General features: G+C 39.0%; 2 protein-coding genes across 6 annotated transcripts; both read right to left on the bottom strand.

Moving 5' to 3' along the window:
* Nucleotides 1–360: 360 nt before the first annotated feature.
* On the bottom strand, nt 361–14,920 carry si:dkeyp-117b11.1 (B-cell linker protein). Its single transcript, XM_037978244.1, has 21 exons — nt 14,900–14,920; nt 12,788–12,922; nt 12,358–12,570; nt 8,286–8,311; nt 8,164–8,198; nt 8,039–8,076; nt 7,606–7,699; nt 7,268–7,338; nt 7,118–7,160; nt 6,903–7,007; nt 5,868–5,896; nt 4,499–4,532; nt 4,300–4,375; nt 4,041–4,071; nt 3,879–3,915; nt 3,697–3,802; nt 3,529–3,566; nt 3,342–3,376; nt 2,598–2,666; nt 2,068–2,226; nt 361–1,990 (listed from the first exon to the last, which is right to left on the bottom strand). Exons 1-21 carry the CDS (start codon nt 14,918–14,920, stop codon nt 1,874–1,876), a joined length of 1,512 nt encoding a protein of 503 aa, XP_037834172.1. The 3' UTR covers nt 361–1,873.
* plat (plasminogen activator, tissue) lies at nt 13,519–26,477 on the bottom strand. 5 transcript variants are annotated; one of them, XM_017412113.3, is made up of 15 exons: nt 26,347–26,477; nt 21,205–21,310; nt 20,403–20,526; nt 20,072–20,206; nt 19,242–19,352; nt 18,348–18,522; nt 17,648–17,739; nt 17,381–17,555; nt 17,213–17,298; nt 17,046–17,114; nt 16,756–16,960; nt 16,055–16,191; nt 15,614–15,754; nt 15,317–15,465; nt 13,519–15,216 (listed from the first exon to the last, which is right to left on the bottom strand). In XM_017412113.3, the coding sequence occupies exons 2-15, from the start codon at nt 21,265–21,267 to the stop codon at nt 15,049–15,051; spliced, it is 1,830 nt and encodes a 609-aa protein (XP_017267602.1). In that variant the 5' UTR covers nt 21,268–21,310; nt 26,347–26,477; the 3' UTR covers nt 13,519–15,048. The 5 variants fall into 5 exon arrangements, with proteins under 5 accessions (XP_017267602.1, XP_017267604.1, XP_024860821.1 ...); XM_017412115.3 differs by having other exon boundaries at nt 20,484–20,526; XM_025005053.2 differs by lacking the exon at nt 26,347–26,477 and adding an exon at nt 25,632–25,652.
* Nucleotides 26,478–26,690: the final 213 nt, after the last annotated feature.

Raw genomic sequence — 26,690 nt, 5'->3', positions numbered from 1 at the left:
GAAAAGAGATCGGATCAAGATTTGCATAGTATCATACATGCAAATTTCGTTTTTTGTGACCACATTTAAATTAGGTTGAAAATATGAAATTAAAGTTGCAGTTTGTAGGATTGGTTCAGTTGGTCACTGGATCTCATCCAAACTGTGCGGACGCCTCAGGCTCGCCACCCACTAAAAACTGGCACCAGGAAGTAATTTAGTTCTTATTTGCATGTCTAGTTAATGCAAATATCGCATCTATATTTGCACACCTGTTTGCATTTTAGACAAGTTAGACTTTACCGTACAAAAATGGCAATATGTAAACAGCAAAAATGCATAAAAAGCAAAAAAGTACATTTAATTTCTGCATCACTTCAGTTTTTTAAGGCACTTTTGTACCACACTGTGATGGGTTTTAATTTTATTTGTGCAATTCTCTTAAGTTCCGATGACAAGTTTAACAGCAGTAGGAATGTTAATATTAATAAGTTATATTTTCACACGTTTTCAGTTCACTCATAGCACATTTGTTGTTCTGCCATCTGGTGTTCCAGGTCCAAGATTTATGCATCGTCCACAGAGGAGATGTTTCACCCCGACAGGAAGCAGGTGGAGGCAGCAGTGTCTGCTGAGCAGCTGCAGAGAGGCAGCTCAGACACACACACAGACACACACAGATCCAAGTGACCTCCATTGATAAGGATACATCCTGAGCAGATACAAAGGGTGGAGTTATCTAAATGATTTCATCAGGCAACATATTTACAGTATATCAATGCTCTAAATCAGAAGTCTGCAGCTTTTACAATCAAAGGAGCCGTTCCTGCTCCATATCTCCTCTGTCCAGAGCCGCAAAACCTTAAAATAAAGATTAAATTGGAATAATGTGCATATGCATAAGAAACTTCTAAAACATCACACCAAAAACACACAAAAAAGTCCAAATCAAGGACAATAAAGTAAACTAATGGCAAGATATGTTGTGTAAAAGCTTCTCATTGAAATGTCACAAAGACCAGTCAAGTGTCTTTAAATTTAAAATCTGTAAGCAAAACGTGTGAACATCTGTTAAATACCACGTGTCTGTTTACCTAAACAGCTAAAGTGACTGAAGCTCAGAGTTCTTGAGTAAAGTAACTGAAAATTCAAATAGACTAAAAAAAAAGAGCGTATTTCCCCAGTTTTCTGGAAAATATAACCAATGTAACCCACTAAGGCCCAGCTAATGTAAGTCAAACTTGTGACTCGAGCTTCCACATGGTTTTTGTTGGATTCAGCTTTTGTTTACATTGGTTGCATACCCGCATTTCAGAATTTCAGTTTCTCTGGAAAACTACTAGAGAAAACTCTTTAAAGCTGCATCATTTGATACAGTTCAGAATAACCTTTATTATGTTTTATTTTACAATTCACAATGAGCACCTTTAAATTAAAATAAGACATTTATCTGCAGTTGATTGAGCAAGATGATTTAAATGAGCGGGAAGAAAAAAATGACGATTTGAATGAAGATTTTGGCTGCAGACAAGGACGCTATTGTGAGGGGATGAGACGTCCCATCAGCTTAAATTCACAGTTGTTATCTGAACGAGTCATAGTAATTTGACCAAAAACCGGTCAAATTACTGTTTTCATTTCGCCAGAGAAATATTAATTTGTGCAATATTCATCAAAATGCTGACACATTGCAAATGACAACAATCACTTAGATGATCTCTGAGCTTTAGTGCTGTCATGTCATGCAGCTCGTGTGTCGAGGAGCACTTTCAACATCTCTCAGTATTCTGGTGTCTGTTTCATAGAGGTGTGACTGCAGTCCCGTGAAAGGCACGCTGTCGATTCTTTTTAAAATAAAAAGGAACATCTGAGTTAGGTTATGGTTAGTGTTGTTTCAAGGCCGCACAGCTTGTGTTAAGTTTGCTGTGTGCTTGGCTTGGCTCTTGCTGTCAATCAGAAGTATTTGGTTTTTCTTGTGGTAAGTAATCATCTCGTCGAGGCTGGAGAAAACCTGCGAGAGAGGAGGGTTATTTAAAACAGATAATCGCTTCAGATTACCCTCCTATCGACTCGTTTTCTTGCCCTCACCTTTTCGTTCGTCTTGCCCTCCTTTCCGAGGGCGTAGCTCTGCGTTTCCTCGGCGAAACGGATGGGGATGTTGTAGACCTTCTGCTGGTAGAGCATGGCCAGGGTGTACGGCTGGGTGGTGCTGTGGTTCGAGCTGTATCTGATGAGGAAGGCACCGTCCTACAACCATGGGAAATCAGAGGAAAGGTGGAAGCTATGCTAAATACAATCGCATGAAGAAAACTAGATTAAAAGAGAAGCATAAATGAAATAGTGAGGGTTGGATGAGTCTCAGGGAGTGTGAAGGAGCCTGTGCAGAACATAGCATGAAACCTGGAAGGGAAATCGCAGCCATGGTGTCGTTCAGATGACAAAGTGAGACTTGACTTTTGTTTTTTATTTCAGATTTGTCCGTTTAAAAGATGCTCACGTTTCCTTATTGCATATGAAACAACCTCATGTTTTTGCTGTGAAATAAAACCGCATTGTGGTTGTAAATACCCATAAGTAATGGTTTGAGCCACAATTATAGTAAAGCTATTAGTGTTTACCTTCCTAACTCTCTGCAGAAGATCCTCAGCATGTTTTCTGTTGCAGTCTCCAGCAAACCACTCTTTATCCTGAAATGTCACACACAGCATTTAGAAAACAACAACAACACATTGACAGAAGTACCCAGAGGACAAGGTTGGGTCACTTTCTGCTGCTTTAAACTCAAACTTTACTGTATTTTCCTTTTTTTTTCTACTCAACATTTGGTTCATTGTCATCATTTAGGGACAAGTTATGTTGTGGTTTCTTACATGTGCTTTAACAGACTGGTTCACAATTTGTGCTGCTCTCAAAGTCTTTTGGTTATTTGCTCAAGTCAACTTTTAGTCATTCTGAGATTTTAGACGAGCGTTCAGAAAGATCAGGACTTCTCATAAAAGCAGAGATGTGCTAACCTCTCCATCCTCCTCCCCACATGGTTATTCATAGAGGCTTAAAGGTTTAATGGGGTAAACAAGCCTGTGGTGAACTTATCAAAAACTTTATATTTAATGTTAGAGGACATTAAGTAAAAATTATTTGAATTTGGTCTTGAAGTGTTTGGGTTAAACACCATATGGCATTCTATTAAATTAATAATAATTAGGCATGGGTGTTCTTGTATTATTTGAAGACAAGACAAGTTTAAGGATTAAAATGAACATGCCTGTGTGCAAAGATTCATGCTTTATAGATCACAACTTTCTCTGTACAAATCATTTTTTAAAAGGAAATAGATATTTTAAAGCAGATTGAAGGCTTACCTCATTTCCAGATTGTTTAGTTTTTCTAAAACCACCTTAAAACAGAAGAAAACCATTTATTTCTGCAAGTGTTTTGCAACAGTTATGAAGCTGAATTTAAAGTAAAATGTAATCTATGCAAGACTAAAAATAACCAGACTTCTCTTCAACATCAATATGAAATAAAAAACTACAAACTGAAGCTTACCCACAGACTTTGTGTCTGCCATCAAATGAACTGGATGCCTGGAATGATAATATTTAAAAAAAGAGCTAAGTTGGATTATTATTTACAAGGTCATCAATAAACCCTAACTGGAAATAAAAGCAAATGAGTGATTTCACCACTTTAAGCATGATCGCCTCCCTCTCTTACGTGGGTTTAGGTTCCTTCCTGTTCACTGGTAAAGGGGGCTTCACACCAGGAGTCACTGGGGTGAGTTTGGTGGGATAACTGGCCCGTCTGTCTTCATCTGAAAGAGCTGCAGATGTAACTCATTTACACTTCACCCTTCTGAAGAAAAATCTGCGCAGTTTTTTCAACCATACAGAACTCACTTGATTTCATCTCATTCATGGACGAAAACGCTGAATGCTGGAAGCAAAGAAACAAATGTTGTGCCCAACTAGTTTTGATTTGTGTCACTATAACATTGAAAAAAAGCACAATTTTCCAAATCAACCTGTGTTTTGCCAGTTGTATTTTTAATATACACTTACAGTATGAGCTCTTGGAACTGGAGGTTTCATCCTGCAGATTGTGAGAATGTAAATTTTTAATTCAAGTCATTTAGGTGCGTTGCTATTATTACTGATTAATATCACATTTGCATTTTTCTGAAACCTTGCAGGAGCAACACTTTCTGCTAAGAAAACGGGGATAAGCTTTGCAGACGTGCATCATCAGGTTCGTAAAAATCATTCTTTGGATCAGAAGAGGGATGAAGTCCTGCTCAGACTCAGACTGAGGTGGGCTTACATGGGTTTGGGGGGAGGAGGTCCTGTTTTGGGAGACGGCAGCGGCCTGGTTGGTTCACGTGGGGAAGGTGAGCAAGCTGAAGAGCAGGGAGAAAACTTTTTATAACCTGAGATCTTGTTATTTTTCATCTCACCGTATAAAACACGGCTGTGTTGACTTCTTACTAGCACCTTAACCTGTTTAAAGTGATGCCACCTACCTGCTTCCGGCTCTAAATACAGGTCATCATCTTCCTGAAAGAAATAAAAAAAAAACACATAAATCATGACCATGCCTACAAGCATTATATGTTGTGTTTTTCACATGGGCTTAGTTCTGATGTTCTCATTTACTGTAGCTCTTAGGTGTTTCAGTTTGAGAGCTTGTTAAAGTATCTTATATCCCTGAAGTGGTGGTGTCCAATCAGATACACCTCATCATCATCATCATCATCAGTCTTCACCTTTTGGCAAAGAAAAATAAATCAGCTGCTAACCACACTCTTATTGAAAAACAGCCTCCTCCACTGACACCCAAAAAGGTAAAAAAAACAACAATCCAGAAACAACTGGATTTCTATTCTGTAGCTGAAGATGTTTTGCTTCTCATCTGAGCAGCTTTCTCAATTTAAGAAGCAGAGACTGTGGAGTTCAAGGTTTTAAACCTGAGATGTTCTTTAAGCTGGATTCAAATGCAGAATAGAAGTCAAGTTGTTTTTGTTTTTTACCTTTTTTTGGTTTACCATGTCCTGGATGACTGATCCAGGACATGGAAAGTACCTCCTTGTACTTCTATCTGAAAATGAGAATCTCAGTCTGAGCAGTCAAAGCATTTGTCTTTGAAGCACGCTTTTGAACAAAAACAAAAGGTTGAAAGTGGCTTGAGTCACAAATCCATGATCCTTTCGATCACCTATTTAAATGCACCTGTGTTCATTGTCCAGAACATATGCCTGCCCATACCATAATCCCACCGCCACCATGGGACACTCGATTCACAACGCTGACATCAACAAACCGCGCAGCCACACAACGCCACACATGCATTCTGCCATCTTCTACAGTGAAAACCAGGATTCATCCATGAAAAGAACACCCCTCCAATGTGCTGTACGACAATAAATGTGAGCATTTGTCCACTCAAGTCATTTTCGAGCTTCCCTGAGACGGTTTCTGACAGTTTGTGCAGAAATTCTTTGGTCATGCAAACCGATTGTTGCAGCAGCTGTCCAGGTGGCTGGACTCGGACTGTCTTGGTGGTCAAGATGCAGGCTTACAGTAGAAATGAACATTCAGTTCACAGGCACCAGCTCTGGTGGACGTTCCTGCAGTCAGCGTGTCACGTTCCCTCAAACCCCAACTGCACATTCTAGAGTGGCCTTTTATTGTGGCCAGCCTCAGGCACACCTGTGCAATAATCATGCTGTTTAACCAGCATCTGGATTATCATGGATTATCTCGGCAAAGGAGAAAAAAAAGTCTTAGATATTTGAGCTCAGCTCATGAAAAATGGGAGCTAATACAACAATCTTGGGTTTATATATTTGTTCTGTATATATGAATCATTCATAATTATCAAGTTAGACTCACCTGTTCTTCATTTGGATCCAGATAAACATCTGAAACACAAAAAGAAGACACTTTTAGTGATAGTGATTAGATAAAGTAATCTCCAGATGTGTCAAATACTAAACGTTTGATTGGATATTGAAATATTTTTGTTGCATAGCTCTTAAACATAATGTTGATGACACTTCTTGTCTTTAATTACAGTCATTGCATTTACAGCTGCATGAATAAAAACGAGATTAACATCATTATTAACATTATTATTATCTCAATGCTTTTCAGCCAAATCATCAAAGCAACAAATAAATATATATATGTGCATTAATAATTATCTAAACTGAAGTTGAATTTTCAGAAACTAGATGTTCTGCAGAATGAGTCATTTCAATAAAATGAGCACTTTAAAGCTGGACTTTTATCTGTGAAAGGGTTCAAAACATTATTTGAAATGAAACAAATAACAAAATGCAAAAGTAGAATAAAACATCACATAATGAGACAAGTTACACAAGAAAAACAGTTCATTTTACGACACACTGCACAATTCGTTTGCTTTCATTTTTTGGTAATTGTCTAATTTGTCATTTAAATAGCACTTTTCTCTGTCTTCAGAATGTTTTGTATTATGTGTAGTTTACAAAAAGAGTTTTATTGTGTTTATGTTGTAGAATATAAAGATTTTTCCAGCCACTTGAGTTCCTGGAAAAACCTGTGTGCAGTTTCAAGCACTTCAGTAGGTGGAGCTCTCCTCTTTGTTTTAGCTTCCGCTTGTCAGTTCTGCTTTGCTTTGTGTTGGGTTTTTTTCGAAAGAACCTTTTGTTGTTTGTGGAAACAATAAACCCAACAAATCACGACAGAGGAAAACTCATAAGAAAACATAAAATGTTGAGCAGCTGAGCAGGTTTCTCAAACTGCTGTATTTTTGTTTACTTTGGTATTTTTGGCACATAATTCATATATTTATGTACATATGAGTGGTTGCTCTATCACCTTATTAAAAAATTCAACTTCCTCATAGTCAACAGTCATAAAGGAAGATAAAACTAAATACTGCACCGTCGTCATCAGATACAGGAACTGGAGCCGGAGCTAGAGCCGGACGGGCTGCAGGGGGAGGCATCATCTTCCTGCCAGGCTTCTCAGTTCTGTCTACTTCAGGTGCTGGCAGGAGGAAGGATGCACTTTTATTAAATCAAACTAAGAGGCGGAAGAGGGGAAGAGCTGGGTTTCAGAAATTCAGGAAGACAAACAGCTACATGACTTCAGCTCACGTTTTTTAGTGTTATCACTGAGGTTCTCCACTGGTTGGGGTTTCTGTGTGGCACAGGTGAGAATATTAAATCAGGAGAGATGAAATATCTTTAAATGTCTGTTTCAACAGTTGCAGAGAGACACAGAGACAGATGTTCAGGTGTTGTTACCGAGGCTCTGCTTGGCCGAGGTGGAGGAGGAGCAGCCTGCCTCTGTGGAACTGCAGGACTGGATGTCCTCTCTGACAGAAACGACAAAAACAACATTTGAAGGGGAATAAGATTGATTTTATGAATGCTGATTCATCATATTTTCTCCTATTTGAGCTGATCATATACAGAACAGATACAGATGTTTCTTATTATTTAATACAGATATTTTCATGATAAAAATATTAGTTAGGTAGTGTTCTGCTTCTTTTAGCTCTAACATCTTAGTTTTAGCCGTTATAGGAAAGTCATTCAGCAGCAGACATCTTTACAGACAGAAGGCAGCAGAGAGATTTTACCCAGGTAGATGTTTTCGTGCTCATGTTTCGGGGGAACTTTGACTTGTGGACGCTCACAGGGAGGGACTTCATACATGTCACCTTCCTCATCATCCTGCTCAGAAACAGACATCAACAGAAGACTCAGTTTTCACCCTTCTTTAACCCCTGTTACTATAATTGGTGCTGTTAGCGTTAATGCTATAGTGAGACTCATCAGCAACTTCAAGTGACTGATTTTTGGATGGCGTCATTGGTCAGATCACAAGAGAGGAAGCCTCCTGTTGGCAATTTAGGACTGAAAAATTGTCCAGGAAAGGTGTTCTACTAAATCACTGTAGCCTTGACTGATGAGAACAGTTCAGTCTTGAATTAAAACAAAAAACTCATTGGAATTGTTGAGATTGTTACAGAAAATTAAAGCAAAGTAGAGCAATGTTTTTGTCCTACTCACAAATTCATCCTGTGGCCATTCGAACCCTGCGTTGTTGTCTGAAACACACGTGTAGGCCGACACACGTGAATGAATAAATCACATTGTTTTGGGTTTTTTTTTCTTCATGTGAAGCTGGATCTCACCTGTCCTTCTGGGGGGAGCTGGAGGGCCACTGTTCCTGAAACAACACAAGCCACAGTAAAGAATAATACACCTTTATACAAGATTAAATTAAACTAAATTAAAGTTCTGCGCTTGTACTTACAGGTTCTTCAGTTTTCCAAAGAAGCTCTGAAAAAAACAGACGAACAAAAGGACAAAACAAGGAAAGGTCAGACAAATTCAGATATTTGGGTGAGGTGCTGTCGAACCACATGTCTGGTTAACAATAATTTACTTTGATTTATTCATCAGCTTCATTTCCCAGCCTGAGTCTCTGGCTGCTGTTTGAGCAAGGTCACCCATGAGGAGAGTAGACATTTGTTTGGTACAGACAATACAAAACTCCAGGAAATATATGACAATAATTGTACAGTATGATAAAATGCGATACAATACCATGCAAAACCATTCTATGTGTTATAGTTTGTTGTCTCTTTGGGGAAATTTGTCACAAGTTTGATTCTGTCCTGATAGCTGCCTTTATGAAAGACTCACAAATAAACTAATAAAGTGATGAACAGTTACCATTTAAACAGATACACATGTTTATATATGAATCAAAAAAAAGACAACGCTGCACAACTCATTCTGGCTTGGAGACGTTGTTTACCATTTTTATTGAAATGTTTAAAGCAATTCAGTCGGAGTCTATAAAATACAAAGCAGCACTGTAAAGCCACTTTTATTTTTGTGCCATAAGTTATATGTCCAATGATTATCTTTGCAAAACGTGGCTGAAAGTGAGGAAAATGGCGGTTACTAGATGTAGAAATGTAGAAATGGGATTTGTTGTCTTTATAAATTTTAATATTTAGAGCCCATGTTAGATTTGTGCTTCCTGACTCTGTTCCCTGGTTTGTTTCTGGCTTTCAGTGTTTTTCTGCACACCAGGTCCTAGTTTGGTATTTATCGCCCTTGAAATGTCAGTCTGACCCTCCTGGAGTATTAACACTTTGCTCTGTACTGTCCTCGGTTCTTGTCACAGACCTTTTTATAGGTTGTGGTGCAGCACTTTGGTTTTCACTTTGTCGGTCATCTTCACGTCTTCCTGCCTGTAAGTCTGTATTCAGGTCCATCCACCACCACCTCGTGACACAAATGCCTTATTGTTTTTTGCTTTCTGCTGAAACGTCCCACCTTTACAAAGTAGTGAAATTAGTTCCACCTAAACAGACTTTCATCCTCCCCTTTGGCCAAGTCACTTTGTTTGGACTACTTTTAGAAGCCTGGACTGCAGTGCACAATTATAAAATGCAAAAACTGTTTCTGCAGGATGCAAACAAGCAGAGTGAACATGAATAGATGTTCTATACAATCAAATTTAATATGAGAGAGCTGATGTTACCAAATGGTTCTGATGTGAAAATAACATTCAAACATTCCTCACATGCAAAAATGATTAAAATCCTACTTTAAAGAATCAGGCACCAATGAATTTATTTCTGAAACCTTTATGGAGTTTTACTTTTGCACTATTCCAATTTAAATCATTAATTAAGAGGGCTGTAGTTGCAGTTTCACTTGCAAATTCAAATTTACCCAAGCATGACAAGATAACCATTAAATGATACAAACTTAATGCATAAGTAACTATATTTCAGTGTTCTGTTTTTCTTTACCCTGAAAAAGTAATTTTGATGCAATTAAAACGTAATAATTATTATTAGCATTTTTCCCCTAAGTATTATTGTTAGAGAAAAGTCATGATTAAATTTCTTTTTATTGTTGGGTAGTTGAACCCATAATGGGTTCATGATAAACAAACGTGTCAAAAAAATTGTCTTGTTTACAAAATTTTCAGAATTTCCTCATCATGTTTTTAGGCTCTTTGTGTTATTTGAAGGTTACTTTTTATTGTGTTTCTAGTTATTTATTCATACATTTTTTGTTATCTTCTTTCAGATAGGTCTCTGTGTTCAACACATTTTAGTTTCACCATCAGCTAAATGCAAAAGGTTTAAATGACACAATGAATGTTGTTATTTCAAAATAAGACATTGAGAAATTTGTTTGTAATATTTATTGCTGTGGCTACAGCTCAGCCAGTTTTACAGATAATGAGCTAAAATTTGTTGTGGTTGTAGCTGAGCGTCGCCCCTAACATATACTTTGCATGCAACAAATTGCAGAACATCTTTGTTTAGAACCTTGACATTACCTGATGTGTATGTTAGCAAATATCTAATAACTCACAGGACGGATTCCAATGAACTTCTCAGAAATAAATTATTGTCTGTACATCGACAACTGAAGCCAATTCAAGATGGTCTCCACAACTAATCAACCATAATTTACACAAAAATGTCTAAAACCCAGTTCATTTTACAGATACTCAGCTAAAATTTGGTTGGTAGTAGCTAATAGTCATTCAGGACACATACTCTAAGCGTTAAAAGATCATGTTAGATATTACAATATCACATGAAATTGAGAATAATGGTGTTTCCAAGGTTTAACTAAAATGGCTATAATTTTATCCTCAATCTGTATAATGTATATTGTACACTGCATAATGTGTGTATAATGTTGAAATGTTTGTCAGAAGTATCCGTTTGACGGGTTAAAAGTCCACCTGCGGTGTTTGATACCTGAGGTCACTGGGAGGAGGAGACTGACACACACAACATGTGAAATCAGGAAGTGAATCTTTTCCCACAGTGCCAGGCGGCCGTAGAGGAAGTGTTGGTGCAGAGTAAATGATTATGAACAGGTGGAAAGGTAGAGAGGAGGGCACTGTTTTCTACACAACATGGAGACAGTTGCTTCACTGTTAAATGAGTGACAGGTGGGACGATAAAAGAGAACTACATCACTCCTCTGTTATTCATGATCTCACTTCCTCATTGATTCACAGGTTTTTAATCCATTGTGCTTTGTGTCTTATGGTTTATTCCACTGCTGGCTGCTGTAGTTTCTTTCTGTCGGGAGGTTCACTCCAAATTATCAGTGTAGGCAGCATGCAGAGCGAGCAACAGGAAAAAGGAAAATATAAATGATCCAGCTTTGATGTGAAATCTGATGCAAAGAAGGATTAGGCTTACACCATTCAAATGCTTTGCTGTTCACATAATAGAGTTAGTGTTTCTGTGTTATCATATGATTACTAATGGTCCAATCAGTCACCATAAAAGTAATTACAATTATTACTTAATTAGGCAAAGATACAGTAGATAAACACTTCAAATCAACCAACGACAAAAGAAAATGTTAAAATTGGGTGCTTACAAACTAATTTATCCCTGTTTTTGTGGATCTTAGTAAACAAGAAAGACAACATTTTGTGCAACAGAAGTCCCTTCATGAAATATACCTTTAGCTAATTATTATTGACATACATCAGTGTTTAAATATGGTAAAGATTTTCTGCCACCTAAAGGAGCTGAGAGTGAAAATATGACGTTTTAGAGACGCGTGAGGAGGCGTGTGAACAAAAACATGCAAAACATGTACTTCTATTGCTAAAAATTGTAATGAGAAAAGAAATTCCTTCTGAATTTTGAACTCAAATGGTTTTTGTTTTAAAAAGGATTTTTGTTTTTTCTTCATAAGACATTGAATGTATGGCACTAAACCCTCTCATGATCATCATTACTGTAAAAGAAACTGAAACTTATCATGAGGAAGTGACGATTTTGGAAAGAATAATAACATAAAGCTCAATGTTATTTGTTCTGCCTGAGACAAAGAATTAATTTCCATTTTGTTCACAAAGTATCTCCTACAAAAACGTCTAAATGCAACTTGGAGCCCAGATCTGTGGGACAATACGAAGCAGAAATTTGCTTGACCTCAAACTGAACTGGGCGTAAAACCCTGATCTACATTCACGCTCCTCTGTCTCCCTTTAACTTTAACAGTCTTGCTGGGATCGAACTGAACTCAAAACTCAAAAAGAAAACAGCCACTGAACTGACTGTAAAATGCTCCACAGACGGTTGTGACATCTGCTCACTTCCTTCTTATCCTCGCCAACACTGCAAGAGCATTAACCAAAGTCTTACAATAAAAATAAACATCAATACTTTACCATGGTCGAAATGTGGGGGCCGAGTCCCACAGCTCAAGTCATGAGGAAACGTTGTTGTCTCAGTCCTCAGATGCAAATGGTTTTGAAGAACTGCGCGATAGAGTGAAAACGTGAAGCAGCTCTTTCTGGCTTCATTTGCATTTCCTACCTGTGGTGGGGAGGCAGGTTCACCTGCTGTCAGACGGCCCTCCTCCAAACACACAGCAGAAACATGACTCCAAATGTAACAGCCCTCCAACGGTCTGGTGAGAAGCTGACTTTCATGCTGCAGCTGAACACATTTCCTTCCTAAGTTTTGATTACCATCAGTAAAATGATTCTGTAAGAAGTCTCCACTGAAGCTGTCAAAATCCACTAACAGCTAAACAGAAACAGAACCCGTTTATTAAACTTAGCAACAGTTTATAACAAAACAACATGCAGCCAGCTTTGGTGTCACAGCCTGTCAGAATGATGTACAAATGTCAGTGAAATGAGTCAGGCGTACTTTTAGGAAAACTGATCACATAATGATTCATGTTTGGAAATTAGATATTATTAGCTAATGCAAAGTTGCAACAACAACAGAAGGGCGTTACCATCACAGTCAGAGCCACGAGGCCTCCAGTTCGGAAGAAATGGGAACACAGTTGATAATCCTGGAAATGCAGAGGTTGATACCAGAAAGCAGAGTTGATGACCCACCTGCAGCTGGCGCAATACTGAATGCAATACTGGAAAAAAAAAAACATAAAGGAGAAAAAGGCATCAGTGGATAGAGTTCAGCACAAACTTGTGAACTTTTAACAGACGAAAAGTTGCGGAAACTGAAACATCATGTAGGCAAGCCCCCCCTTTATGGGATGCGTAGAAAAGGAAGTGGTTGAGATAAGGAAACCCTACCAATGGTCTTAAAAAAACTGAGCAGGCCAGAAATACAGCCCTCTATTTATGACAGCATCAAAGCAAACTCTAAAAACCTCAGAGGTCCTCAGAGAGAGTCCAGCACATTACAGCAGGGTGCAGGATATTCACTGGAACAGGGAACATGGAAAGGAATAACCAGGAACACATGTAAGAAGAACAAACCAGAAATCTTTCAGTGATGAGCCTCAGTCCTGCATGAAAAAAAGTAGAAGCTGAGATTCTGCAGGATGTTAAGTTAAATCAAAAGCTGCATGAGTACATTTTCTCCTTTAAACCAACAAAAACAGATTTGAAACATGGGTAGAGACTCCGTAAATAACAACAGCAAAGTCACTGACCTGAACCATAAAACACCAGAGTTTGAGGACTACATACGCAGATATAAAAATAGTCAGAACTCTTATTTTTTCCCAAATAATATTTATTGAAAAAGAGAGTATGTTGCCAGATGTAGTTATGATAGCAGAGACAATAAATTATTAATCTATGGTACACAGATGATAAACATGTTAAAGAGTCTATAAAACAGTGTAAAATGTGCTGAAGTATCAATTTTACACAAAACATCTGAAGCTCAAGTTTCACTTGAGTTTGTTACATAACAAAGCAAGTTTAAACAGTTCAGCTTTGCAGTCAGAATGCAGTTTGTAATAAAAAATAAATAATTAAAAATCAGAAATATACATGTTAAACACTTGCTGGGATCAACCCAGGCGTCTGTTGGAGAAGAACTCTGGTACAAAATGAATGAAAACAAGAAAGGGTTTTTTTTTATTTTTACTTCTATTGAATTATTTAAAGACACATTTTTAAAAAAACAGTTTTGTTTCCTGCTTCTACGTGATCATCTACCCTTATCCTGGAGGTACAGATCTTAAAGGTACTCATTGCAAAGTTATTAAGACCGGTAAAAAAATTATTGTAAAGTAAGAAACAAAATCTGCACATTTGTTTTCTCAAATCAATGGTGAATGTGTCATTAACTTCGAATTTGAACGCAAAATTTATGAATGGCTGCCAACTACTAATGGTGACATCCGTGGAAGAGCTGTTTGGAATGGAGAAGTCCAACAATTCTGCCGTATTAGTACATATTTACACTATATGCAGATATACGTGCTTTATTTACATTGAGTGCGTACCCAAATTCTAGAATTGCACATATCTGAAAAAACTACTGGAGCAAACTCTTTCAAACTGCATCATTTGATAAAATTCAGGATAAATGTTTTTATGTTTGATTTCATAGTTTGCAATGAGTACCTTTAATATTAAAAAACATGTAAAAACAAGCAGTATCTGAACCAGCAGATTATTTATGTGGTCTGGATGCAGATTTGGAACTCTTCATAATTAAAACAACAGCATTTCTTAGCCTTAATCCTAAACCAAACTTTGTAGCGAAACCAAAAATCTGCTTGGGATTCTGTGCGAAGTCGTCGTCTTTGAGGATGGAAGGCTCTCTTGGAGTTAAAAGCTGCTCGTCTGTCTACAACTGCACAAGTCTTTGTATAAATCAGACAGCTTGGAAAAAAAAAGACAACAACTGCCCTCACATGCAGGTTGGTGGAGGCAGTAGTGATAAAACAAACCTCTGAAAGAATTAAAAGACACCAATAATATGAGGATCAACAGATAAGCCCAGAATGAGGAGAAACACGTCTCCATTTCTGCTTGTATATACTGTTCATTCAACACAATGAGCAGAAACTTTAAGGACATGGAGCTACACTAAACCCCCCAAATCTCATGACTCAGATTCTTCTCTTGTGCTGACTTCAAACCTCCATCTGTCTGAGATCCATGTGGAAATCAGCTTTCAGATCAGCCAGAGTGATGGGGATTTCTTTGTCTGCTGCAATGATAAACAGCGCCGTTCACCCACAGAATCGAGGGATTATTCAACAATATCGTCTCTGCAGTTTTCCAGACTTTAGACTGAGTTGGCTTGAATTTTGCTGTTGATCCAGTCGATGTAACGAGTGACCTTTGTGTAGACCCCTGGTTTATCCTTGTGTCCACACCCATCACCCCAGCTGATCACACCCATCAGAGTCATCCTGTTGTTGTGTCGGCAGACTAACGGGCCTCCAGAGTCTCCCTGCAGGTGGAATTGAAGAAACAAAATGTAAAAATTACACCGAGCTTTGTCACCTGCTTTGAGTTAATGAGGAGCTTAAGAATAAAATTCTCATTCTCACCTTGCAGGCATCATCGAGCCCTCGAGTGTCTCCTGCACACAGCATGTTGGAGGTCACTGTGTGTCCGGACAGCACCTCTGGAACACAGCGCTCGCTGGGCCAAAGGCGAACATATCCTCTTTTTACACGCTCAGAGAACTCTGCAGAAACTGTGGAGAAAGTTTTTCAAATTCAGCATCTAAAATCCATTTCTAAATCTGTTCAAGACTGACGTGAACGTGTGCTTACACTGCCCTCTGCTGGCAGGTCAGATACAACATCGTGCAAAAGTACAAATTATGAGCAATGCTGACTAACATTCTGTGTCTTTTCCATATCCTGAGATCTCACACTCGGTCCAATCAGGCAGGACCAGCCTCTGGTCAGGCAGACACACTGGAAGAACCTCTGGAGAGTTTACAGCACATATGCCAATGTCCGTCCTCAGCTTCAAAATAGCTGCAAGTGGAAAGTGACCATAGGAAAGTCAAAGTAACGCACTTAAAATCTGAGGGAAGGATAAAACATTTTTTACAAGTCTTCAATGCCCACATAAGCTTTCCATATTATCACTACTTTGCAAAAACACTGAAGTCTTTCATTATGTTTTTATTGTCAACTCTAAAGTATGAAAAAACTCTTTGTCCCTAAATTAAAAAGGGTTTCCAACAAAGCAGTCAGTAAATTAAAAGCTGTCGTATAAAAAGATTCAAAGCAAAGAGATTGGAGTAAAAATGTTAAAATAAAAACCTTCCTCACCAATGTCATTGTCAAATGTTTCGTTGTCAAACTTCTCATGGATCCAGTATTTCTCAACACTGAAAATCTGCTCACTGCTCGAGTTCTGCTTCCGAAACGTTCGTCCCAAAATCACCTCCAGCTTTTCTGCTTTGTCACTGAAAGAAGAACAGCACCCTGTTGGTTTGTTGCACGAAAAACGTGCGGAACTGACATTTTTACATCACTTTGCATGTAAAGACGCAGATAAATTTCTTAGTACTCTCATATTCAGCCTGTTTAATTAAAGGGAACACACATCCCACTGAGTAGTTTGGTGTTGTTGTGTGCACCATGCTGAATATGGACCCGAGAAAGCAAAGATGAGAGCTCCAAGCAGCTTCATGTTGCTCTGACCACAGCTGCCAAGATTAATAAAAAAGTATAAGATTCATAGGACTGTAGCCAACCACCCAGAATGTGGACGCAAGACGAAATGCAACCCCAGGTTGATCAGATGGACAGTATGGATGGTAGAAAAACACCCAAGGAACCATCCAAAACCATTCAACCTAAACTACAAGATTGCTCCAAATTTTGTAGGATTAACTAAAACTGGAGTATTTTGGCTCCAGTCCCATCAGGTGTGTGGTTTTGTTTTTATTATTAATATTATTATTATTGTGGAAGAGTACCAACAAATTTATTTACGTCTGCGTGTGAGGGACAAAGTGAATTTCTACTTGATTTCGAAGCAGTGTGCAGCAGACAGGACCCAGCAGGAGTTGATGAGGACTCCTCCACAGCGGTGGAAGTGTTTTCTGTAGCGGGCCTGGTAAACGTTGATGACAGCCTGCCACGGCTGCTCCGTGATGTCGCTCTCTTTGCCTCCAAACAAGCGGAATGACGGGCGATTCAGGGTGTTGTCTAAACGCTGGCCACACGTTGCTGCAGAGAGGTTAAATGATAACTAAACTTGTCATATAAAAAGTTTATGATGATTCTCAGAGTGTCTGAAGATGTCCTGCAGTACCTCTGTTGTTGTTGTCGTTAGCGGAGGGAGCACGTGGGTCAAGAGTGGTGATGACTGACGGCCTCCTCGCTAGAAAATAGAAAAGCTTGGTTATTCCTTTTTGGCTTTTATATTTCACTAGGTGTGATTGTTTCACTTAATGAAAAGGTGAAAATAAAATAACTCACAGCATGTTGGAATGTCACACAGCTCCCAGGACAGAATCATGTTTTTGTAGGTGTAACACCACGGAGCTACATCCGCATCTGGATTTCTGTTGAACAAAACTCAGCTTTAATGATTGTTCAGCACATAAAAGGGGTTTTTGCACATACGAAATCTGTCGGCATCTCTACCTGCAGAAATTATGGTTGCTGAGCCCCAGATTCACAGCGTTGGGATTCCAAGCATTGTTTGTTTTACGTCTGATAGCAGGAGAATCCCATGGCAGACAACGAGAGCCACTTTTAGTGACAGACTTTGTGCCTCTGTACGACTGACCCGAGCCCATCACACACTCTTTGCCCCTTTCTGCTCAAAATACACAACACACAGGAGCGCTTTAGTTTTAAAAACCCATGCTACAGCTTCTTGCATGTTCTTTATTTCTGTTTTATTTTTACCTTCTGGACATTTGGGTAAGGAACAGTAGCTCCACACAACCTCGGTGCCTTTGTAGATGTAACACCAAGGAGAACTGTCCTGGTCAGGGTTCCTGAGGAGCAAAATGAGAGAGTTTGTGGCTCAAACAAGATGGTTTTCTGCAAATAAGCGGACATCTTCTGTACACATTTTAAATAAAAATGACTTTGAATAAAATTTGATGACGTTAATGAATAGCTTATGCAGGGATGCTTTACAGTTTTTTTAATAAAACCTTTAGAATAATTTGCACAATAAAAAAACATGAACCTATTTGTAAAACTTGGCAGGGTTAATATCATGGATGAAACAATGAATTCTGAATATCGGTGAGCAATAAAGGTAAATATTAGAGATGTTCTGCACCTCGTTGTTTTCTCAGTCATATTCTTAATCCTTTAGAAAACAATTTTGGCCCCTTTGTCTTCTCACCTGTATCTTTCTAACCTTTGGTGTTAAACTAATTTTGCATGCTTTTTGTCTCATTTTGCTTTGCCTTGAATGTAAGTTATGGTTTTCGATAAAAAAGCACGAAAACTGGCTTTAATGGGTGCTTTTTGAGGGGGAAAAAAATCAACTTCAGTTTTGGAATCACAATCCCAAAAGTCACTATAGAAGACCTGCACCTCTCTCATTAAACTCTGAACTTTTTATTTCCCACAATTGCTCTGCTTTGAATACCTGCAAAAGTTGTGATTGCCCAGGCCGAGGCTGCTGGCATCTGTTTTTCGAGCCGTGAACCTCCTTCCTCTCAGCGACGTTGAGTTCCAGTTGATGCAGTCTGCTCCTGATTGGCTGATGCTCCGTGTGCCCCGATAGCCTTCGCCCTGCCCCACGATGCACTTCTCATTGATGTCTGTTGGAGAAAAAGGGACAGACAAACTGGGTTTAGTCACTGAGTTATATGTGAGATGGATATCCTTTTAATAATTGACTTGTTTAATGTATTCTGACACAGTAAAGCCTGGTTGCTGAATCTGGAAAACCATTTCAAAACACTTCAGACAAATTATGGAAAGACTTTTAAGACACAAACTTACAGCTTGTGTTGTAATTACATTTATATCATAGTTTTCTTATTAGTGGTTTAACCAGGGGCCAAACACAAAATATGGCCGTATTAACTGGTGCAGCTACAATCACTTGGCTGTGACGGCTGGGTTTTGGATAATTATCCCAGGGTGGGGTGTCCCGAAAACCACAGAAACAAAAACATTCATATCCCAGAATGTCTTTCCATGGTTTATGATTCTTTTTTTTTTTTTTTCCACTCAAACCACGAGTCATGACAGCAGCTGTGGAGTCACACAGCCAGACCTTATCGAGAGCCACAAACAAGTTTTAAATAAAGTTTCCACTGAACACAATTTTATGGACACGGACATTCATGAGACTAAAAAAGAAAAACTCTTCTTTTGTTGCATCTTCTGTCTTGTAATATTTGCTTCTTTTCCCTTCAAGTTTACTGGACATTTATCATTTTGAACTTCAAAAGTAAAATTTTTAGACAACTATTAAGGTATTCAATAATCTAAACAATCAGGGCACAGATTGACGTATTACATGAATACTTACTGATCTCACACTGAGGTCCGCTGAAGCCGGGGGGACACTGGCAGACATATTGTGACGAGTAGACGGCCTCCTTGCAGGTTCCTCCGTTGTAACATTGAGACACGTAGCAGTCTGAAAAAGGCAGACGGAGCTGTTTAGTCAGGCCCACATCATCCAGTTCAGCAACGGCTTGAGCAGCAAGGGCATGACTTATTGGTCGTGACCCGTTAGGGAGAATTAAAACTGTGGGTTTGAGTAGAATTCAACCATCTGTGTGTGTGTGCCGAGGAATTCTTTCTGAAGCAGAACTGGTGGCATATACTCACCATTCCAGTTTTTAATTTAATATTTCCACATTTATTTCCACATTAAGCCTTGCACAAAGAATAATATCACCCCTCCCCTTCATTCCCAGGGGTTCAAAGCGGTTTGAAAGACTGAAAATATGGTTGTAATTTGTCTGAGGGAGGGTTAATCATGCTTCACAGACTCCGTCAATGAGGGTGAAAGTGCGCACAAAGGCTGGTCTGGCAGGAGCTTTTCAAATAATCTCAGACTAAACTACACCCTCGGAGGAACCCAGCGGCTCTTCATTTGGATGCACTGAAATAACAGGGATCCAAACACACGGCCGAGGCAACCCCACAAAAAAATAATCATCTGAGGTTGTAACAGCAAGTTAGAGGTAAAAAGAGCTTATAATAAAAAGCAGAAGGTCAGCGAGGGTGGACACAGAAAATGATCAAACAGGCATGGATTTTGAGCTCATTCTGAACACTAAAAAATGAAGAAAAAGGTAAGTCAGACATTCTATTTGTGTTTGGGGATCTGTCCATTCATTTCACACTCACTGATGACGGGCACAACATGACAAAGTTCCCTTCCTCTTAAAGCACAACGGCAGTACTCCACACGCTGTCCCTTCCATCGCAGCCAAGTGTCACCAAAATTACGCACTGCCGACGTCGCACTATCCACACACAGCACTGAGGAAACACACACACACAAACACAAGGACAGGTAAATTAAACAAGACAACACACATCAAGCTCTATACAGTAAGATTATGAGAACAAGCAAAACTAAAAGGACCACAAACACGTGGTCTGAGAATTAACAGACAATGATGATGATGATGATGGTGGTATTAAGGGGAATAAAGAGAAGCAGGATGAGGCTCACAGGATGTGTCAACGGAAGGTGAAGACTTCTTGAAATGAACAATCAAAAGCGTCCGTCTAGAAGGCTGCCTGTCAGGCTCACCTCTGTAAAAGCGAGTCCCTCGCTTGGTGCGGATCAGTTCCACCTGCAACACACAAACATGTTGAATGATCATAAAAAATATAACACACAGTTTTATGGCTTCACTTTGTAAATACGTTGTTGTAATTTACTGTCTGGGCTTGGTCAGCTCAGTCTTTTTTTCTTATAGGGCTTTAATCAACCCTGAAATGTTACTTTATAACAACATAAACTAATAAATCTGAAAGAAATCAATGCATCTGAGGAAAAAGTCTTTAAATGTATATTTTTTAGTTTCAGTCAAAAAGTTACTTTTAAGTTGTTTACATTTAAACAACAAAAATAAATCATTCAACAAACCTAAACTCTGTATGTTTATGTAATTCTAGCACATTTCTATTTAAGTCAGTCAAACGTGATTTGGTTTTTCTCTTATTGTTTTTATTTCACTGGCATGTGTCTAACTCTGACAACTTTCTTTAAGATACTCAAAAAATGTGTTTGAAAGCTGATGAGCTATAGTGTTTCAAATTCAAACTATTAAAAAAAGAAATAAATAGCTCTTAAATATTATTTCACTTATAACACAGTTCATGGTGCCTGTTTTAGCAGCTTAATGAAAACTCTCTGTGCTTTAAAACACACTTAATGCACTTAAAGCTTGGATGGATTATAGACCACATGAATTTGCAGAATGCTTTGAACAGTATGTTAAAGTGGTTGATATTTCTGAAATACTTACGTTGTCCGCTAGACAGCAGCAGAGAGCAGAAAGGAGGAATAGTAGTTGAAGTGAACGTGTCATGGCTGTTCTGAGTGGATCCTCAGTTCAAGTGCTCTTCAGTTTGCTGCAAACAAAAAAATAAATACATAAGAAACAAGTGACTGAAGATTAATGAACAAAGTCCGTGTTTCTACCTTGTTTCTTTAGCAAAATGACCTTTAGAGACTGCAGTAATATTCCAATAAAGTTCAGTCATATTCTGGCTGCACGTCTCTGCAAAGTAATGTACTGCCATTTCTGTTACATAAAGTTTAGTCACGTTGAGGTGACTACATTTGAATTGTCTCACGTTGGCATTGTTGCATGTTTGTAAATCTTTTGTCAAAAATATGTCATCGACTGAGACAATTCCAGGAAATCGATCACTGTTGGTCACCTTCTCCCAGCTTCCTTCCTCCATCAAAATGTCAGTCACAGAGCAACACCTCCGGAGAGGAAAGGCTGGAAACGCTGGAGTACACGTGGGACCCCGAAAGTCATGTCCACTCTCTTTAGGTTGAGTTCACTTTTTGAGTCAGACAGGAAGTTTTACAAACCTGTGTGAGTCGGAATGATTTGGACAAGTCTGACCTTGAACTAATTTCCTTCATTTGTTTACATTCCTCCTAAAGGACCCTTCCTTTGTATATGCAACAGATACCATAGTCCTTACATTTATTTCCCAGCGGAAAGGAAACAGGAAATGGGTTATCTTTTTTCCAGTTTCAGACATAAGACAGTGATCGCCACAAAACAGGAGACACAATCTGGGGAATAAAAGCATTAAAAGGGTGCACACAGAGGAATGTTTAGAGAGATCTGTCCTCTAACAGGGCAAGAAAAAGAGAGAAGAGAGAAGAAATTAGGGCAAAGTCATACACTTGTCCTTTTACTGAGATCTGTCTTTAAATAAGCTTGATTTTAATCTTGTTCTTCATGTTACAAAAGCATTTTTGTCCTGCAGAGGAGAGGAAGATGAAGAGAATCTGCTGCTCCTCAGTAAAGTGTGAGTAAACATGAGTCACAGCTGAAGGAGATGAGAGGAGGAAGGAGGGAAAAGGAAAATGAGAAAGCTGCACACAATTTTAAACTAGGAAGTAAAACTTATTTCTGTGTAAAGAATTTCTGAGTTATTTCAAAAATAGCAATAAGGAACTTCTTCCACAGCATGACTGAGACAGCAAACCATCTGAAAGCAGGCCACTTTAGTCCATGTCGTCTGGTTCTGCAGTGACTCACCTTCTGTGGTCGACTGAGCTCATTAAATTGTGTTTTAATTTATATGTGGGGTAAAACAACCACAGTGGAAGTCACACACACACAAAGTGCTCAGGAACGTGAAACTAATCAACACTCCTACAAAAACATTTACTGCTCATTGTTCAGGATAACAAACTGAACCTTTGACTTATAAAACACAAACTCACCATAAGCTGTTTGTGCTTCAGACCAAAAAAAACCCTGTCCTGTACTTTTACACCCCCCAACAGAGCCTCGCTGGCTAGGTAACAAAAAACACACCAGTTTCCTCCTTTGTTTCCTTTGTGCAGCAGTCCTGCTCCATTCAGTCACCTCCTTCTGCAACCCTGTCAGCTAAAAACATGTGTTTCCTGCTAAAAGCCTGCCAGTGTAGTTCCCTAAGCAGTTTTGGAAGCGTGCATTCATATCAAGGCATGCACGCAGAAAAACACGCATCGATGTGCGCACATCAGACGTGAACATGTGTTTCCCACCCTCTTAAAAGCCTGACGTAAAGAGGCCCGTTTAGGGTGTCATCAGCACGGCTTCTCAGCGGCCCCAGATGTAGTCTGTCTCACAACATTCAATGCATGTGTGTAGATTAAAAAACACTAAATATACACACAAAGCAGTTACATTTGCAGGATACAAAGTCTAAACTCCTGGAGGTGATCAACAGTAACAAAATTATCAATGATGGGAGATTTTTGATGGAAAACTCAACATCTGTAGGTTAATGAGAAATTAGAAAGCAGCATGAAAATGGTTGGAGTTTCACTAAATTGTAAGCAACATTTCTAGCTTCACTGAAATCATGTACAAAGCCATCTTCAGTGTTCAAACATGGCTTAGATTATCACAACAAGTTGCACAAAAGCTCATTTTTTCAAGAAAAACGCGTGAAACTGGTCAGTTAACAGCTGAAACTTTTACAAACAGCCTGAAAACCGTGTGGCTCCTCTTGTTAGTAGGTCAAATATGACTAGATGCAATGAAAACATCTTATGAGAAGCAGAGGCCAGACTGTGAGTCATAATAGCAGGTTTGAAGACGGAGCACTTAAGCTCGGCAAACAAATACAACAGAGCGCATAAGACAGCTACACGCTTACACACAGCAGCTGCGTCCAAAACTGGAAGTAAATACCACAAGTTGCATGACATTTCGAACTGTTTATCAAACTGTTTGCGTGGATGTGCAATGCTGACGGTGTGCTGATCTTGTTGGACGAGAGACTTTTTCTTATTTCCGTGACAGGACCAAAATTGCCCATGTGTGAATGAGGTGATGGAGCAGGAATGCAGCTGCATCTGGCTGCAAACTTGAAACTTAAAGGTTGAGGTGGACTTTAAAGCATTTTTTAGGCTTGTCTTCTTGTCTATCCAGTAAAAAAGGAGCCATGTTGTGCTCAAAGATTTATTACTGAATAAATCTGCATGTTTTTTCTAATGTCTCTTTTATCACTCGCCGTCTAAACCCTCTGGTTTATCTTTTGTTTCTTTAACAATCTCAATCCAAAAAGCCCAGTCTGCTCTGACTGACCAGCTCAAATGAAAAAGAAAAGCTAATTAGCTCAGTGTTATTACTTACAAACTATTTCTAATTTCCATACACTCTTGGACAAATCAACTCATATTGTTTATCCGGTCATTTAGACATCACAATCACTTTTTTTTTTACAGAAATTATGACTTTGTGGCAACATAGGATCATGCAACTGTAACGGCTTCAAGAAAAATATAAAATCTCCTTCCAAACTTTTGATGACAGTCAATACATGTTATAAAAGTTGCACATGTCCTACATATACTCTCCAAAGACATTCCCATAGACCAGGCCAGACAGACACAAATTCTGGTCTTCACATCTGTACTTGCCCTCTCGAACTAAGGCTAATGGCTGTGCAGGCGCCTATGAGCACCCTAACATACAAATACAAATACAGAAAAACACACAAATTACCCGTTCTTATTTGTAGCCAACAACAGAACAAATTGACGGCTGTCGTTGTGACTCAAGAATTCGAGTTATTCAAAGCTCAAGCAAGTACATGAGGTTAAACTGGCAAACTGTGAGTCAGCTGCCTAATCTTTAATACAGAGTATATTAAATCTGCAGTGAGGCGCGAAAAATGTTGCATGTTGACAAAGAAACAAAGAAGAAAATACCCAAACTGCAAAGTGTTTTCTGTAAAAGTAAAATACTCTTCTTGAATTTCCTTGAACTTGGAATTTTATAACTTTGTAGACATTTTAAAGCATAAACATGCCTCAATATAGCATACTGTTTACTAAAACAAAGAAAGAAAATAAGTTTATGAGTAAACAGATCGGGTGGTACGTCTATATTGGCACCCTGGGGAGAAACTGGCAGCAAAAACAGGTTTTACATTCTAACTTTATTTTGAGCTCAGTTTAGATTTTGAACTCTATTTCTTACAAGTAAATAGTCCAACTCAAAGTGTCTAGTTTCCATAAAAATAAAATCCTTACACACTGTCAAATAAAATTAATTTCTTTTGATCCTAAAGCATTAAAAGAGCTCCGGAAGCTGCCGCCCCGCACTTTTAGGTGCTGTAATTGAAATTGTTCATGAGTCAATCTGTTACTACGTTTGATGTCATGGTAATAACTAAGCTGGAAGGCTTCATTCATACTTTGCTCAGGGGGGAGTTTGGTCAGGCTTCAATAAACCGGCTGTGATCTGGTTTCTGCAAAGAGAACAGAGAGCTGCATTGTTGCCCTGCAGCCTCCCTTCTGTGAGCTCCTTATCAGAAAGAAACACAAACTCATGAGAGAAACAGATACCAAGGAGTAGAAATTAGTGTAAAGTGAGGATATAATGAGACAGTTTCGGGGAAAAGAGATGAAAGGATCAGACTAAAACGTGGATGAGAAGAGGAGTGGAAGTAAAAGAAATCAAATCCCAGCGGTCATCAAAAAGAGAATGAGTAGTTCTGAGTCACCCCATCTCCCAGGACTGAAACAGATGGAGGCATTTATATGATTTAGACCCAGTGTTCGGTCGTAGATGAAGATGCTATTCATTACTGAAGTCAGGAAGAAAAAAAAGCTTTTGTCTGGAAATCAGCAGCTGAGCACTGAATGTCTCATACGACTGAACATCCATTCAACTCAGGCTTCATCTCTTCGAACTAAAAACTGCACCTCCTGGGGAGCACACACTCCATTTTCTCCCAGCATGCAACACGACTCCGGCCACAAACATGGATACAGGTTCCAAAGTGTTAGTTAGGACAGAAATCCAACCCTTCAGCCTCCAAACATGAGGGATCCCGTGTGAGCGTCTCTGCACAAAGTGACACACAGACACACTCACCCTTTTAATAGCAGAATACACCTAATGATGGAGCCACAAGATGCTAAGAGCTTTATTCTCACTAACTGCTAATTAACTTTCTTAAAGGTGCACAGGACTGTGAAGTCAGCAGCGGTGTGGGGATTAACTCCCCCACCAGATTTAGCAGGTTGCAAAGAGGGTTGTTGAGTCAGAATGAGGATGACAAATAAATGAGAAAAGTCAAGGTAGTTCAGGTTCTCCTCGGAGTGACAATAAAAAAGACAAGTGCAGCAGAAATTCACAAATAAATAAATGTGGCTTTTAATTGTTTTTAGTTTCTTTTTGTTTGGAACTTTCTCTTAGATTATTTTCATTAATCTGTTTTATTATTTTTTGTAACTGAAACTGTATTACTGAGGGCATCAAAGCTACATAGCATCTATGAAGCTTAGAAGACTGTAGTATAAATGTGTTATAAGGACTTTGTTTAGAGAAAACTGCAGTCTGTTAACAGGAGACAACAGGTTGCTGTACAGCTCCTCAGAACAAAGAAACAAAGATGAAGAGAGAAACTTCTCCTACCAGCAGATGTTCAGTCCTCTGAAGCCTGTCAGTTTCTCTGCAGGAGCAGCTGGTCCCTCAGCGTCTTCAGGCTCTCCCGCTCGGTGTGAGTTTGACCACTTTTTATCACATCTCTACGGTCCATCCCCCCTGAACCCGGAGCCTGAGGGGAGGGATGAAGAGATGTGACCTCAGCAGGGGAGAGGCTTACCGGCCGATGATGATGGTGATGATGATGCATCCTGGGCGGGGCTTCCTGAAGCCCATATTGTCTTTCAAATCTATTATGGGAGTATCCTTTCATGTAATATCTATATTTGTACTACAGCTGAACACATTTTTTGACAAATTGGTGACAGTAAAGC

The sequence above is a fragment of the Kryptolebias marmoratus genome, linkage group LG1 (assembly GCF_001649575.2).
Source record: "Kryptolebias marmoratus isolate JLee-2015 linkage group LG1, ASM164957v2, whole genome shotgun sequence".
NCBI classification, from domain to species: domain Eukaryota; kingdom Metazoa; phylum Chordata; class Actinopteri; order Cyprinodontiformes; family Rivulidae; genus Kryptolebias; species Kryptolebias marmoratus.
The sequence above is the reverse complement of the archived record's forward strand: the minus strand, read 5'-3'. Positions and strand labels throughout refer to the sequence as shown.

Excerpts from the sequence above, each read along its gene's own strand:
- plat (XM_017412113.3), bottom strand. The coding sequence starts at position 21,267 with ATGACACGTTCACTTCAACTACTATTCCTCCTTTCTGCTCTCTGCTGC. Across the intron at positions 20,527-21,204 it reads GCTGCTGTCTAGCGGACAAC|GTGGAACTGATCCGCACCAA; the intron begins GTAAGTATTTCA and ends TGTGTGTTGCAG. Across the intron at positions 17,740-18,347 it reads GGCAATCACAACTTTTGCAG|GAACCCTGACCAGGACAGTT; the intron begins GTATTCAAAGCA and ends TTTGCTCCTCAG.
- si:dkeyp-117b11.1 (XM_037978244.1), bottom strand. The coding sequence starts at position 14,920 with ATGGATCTCAGACAGATGGAG. Across the intron at positions 3,916-4,040 it reads CAGTTCCAAGAGCTCATACT|CATTCAGCGTTTTCGTCCAT; the intron begins GTAAGTGTATAT and ends CTTTGCTTCCAG. Across the intron at positions 2,667-3,341 it reads CTAAACAATCTGGAAATGAG|GATAAAGAGTGGTTTGCTGG; the intron begins GTAAGCCTTCAA and ends GTGACATTTCAG.